Source organism: Panthera onca, chromosome E1 (genome assembly GCF_046562875.1).
Source record: "Panthera onca isolate mPanOnc1 chromosome E1, mPanOnc1 haplotype 2, whole genome shotgun sequence".
NCBI classification, from domain to species: domain Eukaryota; kingdom Metazoa; phylum Chordata; class Mammalia; order Carnivora; family Felidae; genus Panthera; species Panthera onca.
The window spans coordinates 56,344,523-56,352,417 of NC_138352.1; the positions used below are offsets into that span (position 1 = coordinate 56,344,523).

At 43.2% G+C, this 7,895-nt stretch overlaps 1 protein-coding gene across 2 annotated transcripts; it reads right to left on the minus strand.

The window, feature by feature from the left end:
* Positions 1-2,352: 2,352 nt before the first annotated feature.
* On the minus strand, positions 2,353-7,500 carry KRT24 (keratin 24). 2 transcript variants are annotated; one of them, XM_060646123.3, is made up of 8 exons: positions 6,807-7,500; positions 5,925-6,007; positions 5,144-5,300; positions 4,221-4,382; positions 4,000-4,125; positions 3,439-3,656; positions 3,099-3,226; positions 2,353-2,699 (listed from the first exon to the last, which is right to left on the minus strand). In XM_060646123.3, exons 1-8 carry the CDS (start codon positions 7,434-7,436, stop codon positions 2,596-2,598), a joined length of 1,608 nt encoding a protein of 535 aa, XP_060502106.1. In that variant the 5' UTR covers positions 7,437-7,500; the 3' UTR covers positions 2,353-2,595. The 2 variants fall into 2 exon arrangements, with proteins under 2 accessions (XP_060502106.1, XP_060502105.1); XM_060646122.3 differs by having other exon boundaries at positions 3,099-3,229; positions 6,807-7,498.
* Between the last annotated feature and the right edge of the window lie 395 nt (positions 7,501-7,895).

Here is a 7,895-nt window from a genome sequence, read left to right on the forward strand (position 1 = left end):
TGAGGTCGGAGTGACAAGAACGACCATATGAATCTCTGGATCAAAAGTCAACCGATGAAAATTCATACCACGTAGGCACTGGCTCTTCCTTCTTAAGAGTAAGTCCGCACTCATTGAAAAGTTGGTGGATTGCTGAACTATAGAGTTCCAGAATAAAACATACGCAGTTTTATGTCATGTGGTTTTGAAGTGATTTCAGGACAGGTCATAGTGTGCAAACACCCTATCCTTAACATTTTGTTCAGTACTCTAAGGAAATTTCATGATCCCAAATGGCTCAGTAATTCCTGTTTTAAAAATTGAAATGCGGGTTGCCTGGGTGGCTCAGTTGGTTGAGTGTCCGACTTTGGCTCAGGTCATGATCTCATGGTTCAGTCATTTGGTTGTTGGATGGCTACTGTTTGTAAGAAGTATTCTGGGTGCAGAGGAATTCTGAAGAGGAGAGGTGACCTCCTGGGGCACGTGGTGGGGAGAAAAGATGGAGCAGGCATTATAGAGGAACCAGTTAAAAAAAAAGTGGTCATGGGGCACCTGAGTGGTTTAGTCGGTTGAGCGTCCTTTTTGGCTTAGTTCATGATCTCACAGTTCATGAGTTCGATCCCTGAGTCAGGCTCTGTGCTGACAGCTTAGAGTACAGCCTGCTTCAGATTCTGTGTCTCCCTCTCTCTCTGCCCCTCCCCTGCTCACACTCTGTCTGTGTCTCTCTCTCTCAAAAATAAATAAACATTAAAATTTTTTTTTAATTGAAATGCTAGAGACGTATTTTACTGCATCTCAGCATGTTCTGGCCTTTTCTGTATCTGTAAATGGTCATTTAGTACAAATGTGGCCTCTTAACACATGTCAGGGAAACACAGGATGAGGGTTTTCACCTAAAGATGATTTTCAGAGTGGCCATATACTGTTGCTTTGACATGCAGATAATACCAGGCATAAACGTAGGTGCCAGGTGGTACAGGACTACAAGCGTGCATCTGGGAAGACTCACAGAAAGAGGCTTCCCCAGTGTGGCCGTGATGACCCGAGGGACCAGAGGCTGCACACAACTGGTTTCCATTTGTGTCTTTCCACTATTAATCCACATTGGATCAGCTGGTTCATATTTCTGAAATTTTCACTAGAGGAAAAACATCCAAGGTTTAAGTTACTGTAATGGCTTGATGGGAAACATATGTTTGAAGACAGTGTTGCTCTTTTTGAGTAGTGGTTTGTGCTTGTAGCTATTATATATATAATATATATATATATATATATATTACTATATATATATTATATATAACTCTGTAGTTATCTATCAAAGCAGAAGTCCCAGTGTGCTTGCAGGTTCATTTTTAGGTTTTATTCAATATGCCTAGAAAATGAAAAGCTACATGTTTTGGGTGGTTTTGGATTATTAAAGTTTGATACTCTCGGGGCACCTGGGTGGCTCAGTCGGTTGAGCGTCTGACTTCGGCTCAGGTCATGATCTCATCAGTTGATGAGTTCGAGCCCTGCATCGGGCTCTGTGGTGACAACTCAGAGCCTGGAGCCTGCTTCAGATTCTAAGTCTCTGTCTCTCTCTGCCCCTCCCCTGCTCATGCTGTTTCTCTCTCTGTCTCAAACATAAATAAACATTAAAAATTTTTTTTAAAAAGTTTGATACTCTCATACAGATCTTATTGGTTTTATATTTGAAGGTATAATTTGCATAAATTATGTTCAGGTTCATCCTTTGTAATTTTAAATTTGGCTTTTTATGCCACGCCTGGCATTCTTTTCTTGAGGACTGGCTTCTGGGGTTGATTCTCTAGTTTGTGATCTGGTGCCATTGAATTCCTCAAGTGGAAAAGTCCTTAACCAGTGTGGCTTTGTCCTGTGTCTGGTTCTTCCTGGGACTGAGCCGGTACCATCTCCTGCCCTACATTAACAAGCTTCATTGTCCCAAGCAAGACAAGACAGAGCCCCGTGGCCAACTCAGCAGTGGACAGTGGGAAAAGGAAACACCAGCTTGGCTAAGTGACAGTTTTTGGCTAGAGGTGTGGCTAGATTTGGTAAGGGTACAAGTATCTGAGATCTCTTCTCTTTGGAGCTTTTGAGGTTTTCAGAAATCTGGAGCCATATCACATATCCCATTTTCTTTCTCACAACTTTTTTAGGGACACTAAGACCTAATTTCAGCTATCAGTGAGTTCCAATGGGATGTTGCTAGAAATGCCCACACGCCAAATGGCTATAATCTTGATTTTTATGAAGAGGGTACTATATAAATAACAAATTAATATTAGTATAATAACAATGCAGCTAGATCATAACTGAAAGCTTTATTTCTAGGGAAAATATTGAATTTCTTAAAAAATTTCCAGAAGCATTTAGTTAACTTGCAAAAGTAAGTTTATTGAAGCATGGAAACAGAGCAAAATTGTCATTTCAACTTTTTCAAGAGCGTTGTGGGTAAGAAAAGAAGAAGATGCAGAAAAATTATTTTGTTAGCTATTTCTGGATGGAATCTTTTCCCTGAAGACATCCAGAAAGATGGCTAGAAAGATTGATGTGATTTCTTCATTTGTGTCCTTTCATTATTTTTCTGAAAGACACTCTTGCTGATCTGGAAATTGCTTACTTAACTTTCACTTCAGAAACATTGCTGACCTGAGATGAGATGACTTTGCCGTCCACCACTTCCTCCACGATGGTCTTTGTTACTCTTGTCTTGTTTGCCTCTGAAAATCACAGAATCACCATGTCAGTTTGGAAATAATCACAGAAACCCAGATCAAGAGAAATTCAAGTACATTCCTTAAGTATGTTCTCTCTGTTAAGATTATGTAAACAAGAGTATACACTTTCTTTTTAATGTTTATTTTTGAGAGAGAGAGGGAGAGGGAGGGACGGAGGGGCAGAGAGAGAGGGAGACAGAGGATCCAAAGCTTGTTCTGTGCTCATAGCAGAGAGCCCAATGTAGGGCTTGAACTCATGGACCGTGAGATCACAACCTGAGCCGAAGTCGGAGACTCAACTGACTGAGCCACCCAGGTGCCCCTGTACACTTTTTATATGACAAGCAAAGCATGCCTTTACTTTAAATGATAAAATGATCACGAACATTAAAATATGTTTACCTCTTCCTTGGCCAGAGCAGCTTCCAGATCTTGAGTCACCAGACACGGACAAATCCCTAGATCCCATGTTTCTGGATCCTGTATTTCTGGAGCCCAAGTTTCTAAAATCAGATCCTCCAAAACCAGAACTGCTAGAGGAAAAAAGGAATTGTGTTCCTTTGTAGTTTGCAAAGGCGGGACGAACCCTTCACGCAGGGGGCTCTCCCTGCGGAAGGTAAATGACTTTTGATTCAACCATGTCACTGTGACTTTTCAAACCCAAGTCCAGCCCCCAACCCCCATTTTGGTTTGGTAACATAAGTACCCCAAGGAACGCACTGAGCGGCTGACTGTCATTTACCCTCCCTCTCCATCCAGCAGGCGGTGGTAGGTCTCAATCTCCATCTCCAGGCGGGTCTTGACGTTCAGCAGCTGCTCATATTCTGCGTTCTGGCATTCGGTCTCGCCCCGGATCTGGCAGATCTGTTCCTCCAGGCCGCTGATCTGCATCTGGATCTCTGACAGCTGAGCCATGTAGTCAGCTTCTGTGTCAGCCAGGGTCGCTTCCAGGGAGCTTTTCTAAAAGAAAAAGCCAGTTAAAAAAAAAAAAATCATGATGAAAATAAGTCATGGGATGATTTTTTTTTTTTAACGCAAAATAGCGTAAGGTACAAAGAGAAGTTACACCCTATGTTGTTATATCATGGGTTCCTTCATTTTTGTTGGCATAACCGCTTTCCTTGACACTAAATCTTTTATGAAAGTATATTGTCTTTCACTAGAATGTTTCACGCTTTCTACAACCACAAGCCAGTGCTCCTGACGCCCTTTTATTACGTGCCAAGCGGAACATCTTGGCAAAGAGGGAGAATGAAACCGCTCAACTCCCTGTTGGAGGTTTTGCAAACCTCTTTGCGCTCACCGTGGCCGTTTGGGACTGAAGCTCAATTTCCAGGGCTTGCAGAGTACGTCTCAGTTCTGTGATCTCATTCTTGGCAGAACTGGCTGCTCCGGCATCGGTAGAAATTTGTGCTTGCAGTGATGCGCTCTAAATAAAAAAGAGAATGGCAGTCGCTGCAGGCTGAAGAAATGACCTGAAGTGGCTTGCGTGTGACTCTCAGACACCCAGCAGTGATAACCTGCCTGCTTGTTGAACTGCTCCTCGGCCTCGCGGCGATTTTGCTCCGCCAGCTCTTCATACTGTGCCCTCATGTCATTCAGTAACTTGGTCAGGTCGGTGCCGGGGGCGGCGTTCATTTCCACGGTCACGTCACCTCCGGAGCTTCCTTGCGTAGTCTTCATTTCCTAGCGCGAAGAAAAAAGATCACGGTGATAGAAACAGAAAAGCAAAGGGGCGCCTGGGTGGCTCGGTCGGTTGAGCGTCCGACTTTAGCTCAGGTCGTGATCTCAAGGTTCATGAGTTCAAGCCCCGCTCGGGCTCTGTGCTGACAGCTTGGAGCCTGGAGCCTGCTCCCGATTCTGTGTCTCCCTCTCTCTGCCCCTCCCCCGCTCGTGCTCTGTCTCTCTCTCTGTCAAAAATAAACATTAAAAAGAAAAAATTTTAAAAACAGAAAAGCAAAGACCTCTTCTTCCTCCTCCTCCTCCTCCTCCTCCTCTTCCTCTTCTTTTAGAGAGAGGGCAAGTGTGTGTCCGAGGGAGGAGCAGGAGAGAGAGGATCTTAAGCAGGCTCCATGTTCAGGGTAGAGCCCTATGAGGGGCTCAGGCGCTGGATCTCTCATGACCCTGGGATCATAACCTGAGCCGAAATCGAGACTTGAACACTCAACTGACTGAGCCACCCAGGCGCCCCAAGACTTCTTAAAACATGCAGAGCCAACAAAAAAATTGAAACTAGGACACTAAAGGCTACCCCCTGCTTCCCACCAAAATCAGATATAATTTGTTCATGACTGCTTTTTTCCTTGGACATAAGAGTTGGAAATCCACTTAAAAAAAAAAAAAAAAAAAAAAGAGTTGGAAATCCACTTAGATAGAATTTTTTACAGAATGGATGTGCGGGAAGTACGTAGGTCAGAGTCATTTAATAGTGCGGAATGTGCTCCTACCTCCTCGTGGTTCTTCTTCAGGTAGGCCAGCTCCTCGGTGAGGCTCTCAATCTGCATCTCCAGGTCAGAGCGTGTCATGGTCAGGTCATCCAGAACTTTCCGAAGGCCGTTGATGTCGGCCTCCACGGCCTGCCAGAGATATAGCTCGTTCTCATACCTGGAAAGGACAGTATAGAGCATTTCAGAGTACATCCATTCTTATGTATTCAAGAAAAAGTTTTTTTTCCTCTGAGCTATTTGATAAAAGAAAGCTACCAAGTTTTCTCTTAGGAGTTTTTCCCATGGAAAGAAAATTATGAACCTAATGTTAATCCTACTGATGGCTAATTTTTTTTTATAACAAAAACTCATCTTTATTTTGACCTGTTTTTTGTTTCCTTGTTGGTGGAGTGGCGGTTTTAAAAATTTACTCTTGGAGGGGCACCTAGGTGGCTCAGTCAGTTGAGCGTCTCTTGATTTTGGCCCAACTCATGATCTCAGGACTGTGAAATCAAGCCTTGCATTGGATTCTGTGCTGGGCATGGAATCTGCTTAAGATTCTCTCTCTCTCTCTCTCTCTCTCTCTCTCTCTCTCTGTTTCTCTCTCTCTCTCACTCCTGCCTTCGGTCCCTCCCCCCCACTGGTGTTCTCTTTCTCTCTCAAATTTACTCTTGGTGGAATGTTTGTAAATGTAGGTCTTGATCCCCTAAAAGATATTTCTTTGAGCTTAGAATAAAGGAAACAGACAGATTGAATTTTATTTTTCCTACAACATTTGTTTTCAAGTCTTTGCTTTTCTTACTTCAGTCTGAAGTCATCAGCAGCCAATCTGGCATTGTCAATCTGCAAAACGATCCCAGCATTTTCAATAGTTGCAGCAATGATCTAGAAAAGACAATAATAGTGAATGAATCATGGATGCTTTTTACCTGTATCTGCACACGCACCTGTGAGGGTAGGTGTCCCGTGAGTCGGTTTTTAAAGGTAAATTGTTTTGAAAACTTGCTTAGTAATGACATCTTTATGATAATCTGGCATAGCTGAACTACATCTTTCTGCAAAAAGGTAACAGTTTGCTGGAATCAGCATGGAACATTGTTTTATAGAACACAGTCCTCTGCTTATTTTTGCTGCTTTGGAAGATCAGTTGTTCTATAAGTTCTTTCAGAAAACTGTGCAAAAAATGAATTTCACTTCTAAAAAGTTTTTAAAAAATATTCCCCATACAACAATGGCTAAACATTTCAGATTACACACATTCTCATACAATATTTGCACCAGATTTTCCAGGAAGAAAAACAGTTGTAAAGATTATTTAAATCTAATAAGATACTGGAATATGTCAACCTGCTAGAATTAATCATGAAAATAAATACTAGATAAAGCTAGTATTGACTCACTGCCATCATTCTTCTATGTACATGTTAATTAGCTGCCTCACATTATATAAATTTTTCTCTTATGTAGAAATACTCAAATTTGAGAGGCAAATAGATCATTAATGTGGTCGGATGTCATATGCAGTATTGTCATAGTTAAAACACACCAAATCCCATTTTACATATACAACAAGCAAATATGTCTTCAAATAATTCCTTGACTTAAAACCTTCATTACAGTACATGATCTGAATAAGAGCAGAAGATACAGAAATAATAGAACTCAGCAGTGGATAGTGTCTCACCTGATTCCGGAGATCTTCAATTACTGGATAGTATTTGTTGTAATCTTTTCCAGATCCACCATCTCCAGACCCAGGCCCAAATTTGTCATACCACTCCTTGATTTTGTTCTCCAGATCACTGTTGGCCTCCTCCAGGGCTCTGACCTTGTCTAGGTAACTGGCCAGGCGGTCATTGAGGTTCTGCATGGTTTGCTTTTCACCTCCGGAGAAAAGTCCCCCATCACCAACACCACCCCCTCTTCCACCCCCCAGACCACCGCCATAGATGTAGAAGCCTCCACTAGCAACCCCCCCAATTCCAGAGCCCCCACCAAAGCCAGACCCCCCACCAAAGCCAGAGCCTCCGCCAAAGCCAGAACCCCCGCCAAAGCCAGAACCCCCACCAAAGCCAGCCCCAGAGCCTGAAGTGCCTCCAAAGCCACCCTGTACCGAGCTACCAAAACCTCCTCCGGAGCCACTGCTTGATCCCCGACTCAGGCCACAGCCACCGGTTCCTCCTCGGAAGCCCCGGGTAGAGCCACCCCCCAGACCGCATCTGCTTCCACTGCTGAAGCTGCTCCCAGCAGCGGACACCCTGACCAAGCCGCTGCCCCCAGCCCTGGAAGAGGAGACACGAGATGAGCAAGACATGGTGCTCCTGCAAACGTTCAGCTTGTCCAGGTGAACAAGAGAGAGGACAGGGAAGAATGCACTTGCAAGCTCTCCTTTTGCCCTTACATACACACTTTTAGGGTGTTCCTTTTCTGTGTCACGTCTTAATCCCTGTTACAGTTTTGCTAATCTGCAACTGGATAATTTCTTTTTTGTGAACACACTCCCCTGGCTCTTTTTCTGAAGCTAGGCCAGAGCCTCAGGGCATTTACTATATCAAGAAAAAAAAAATAAGGTGGAGCAAAGCAAAAACTTTTTTCCCCCAGAATTACAGTTTTAATCTTTCAGAGGTTTAGATGACTGATCATGCTTTTCTGAATGAGTTCTATTCATTTTGCTTCATGATTTCCCAATTGAAGGACACATCCCCAGATTAGCAAATGTAATTAAAATACTTAATGCAGTGAGGATGGACATTTCCCATCAAACTCATAACTT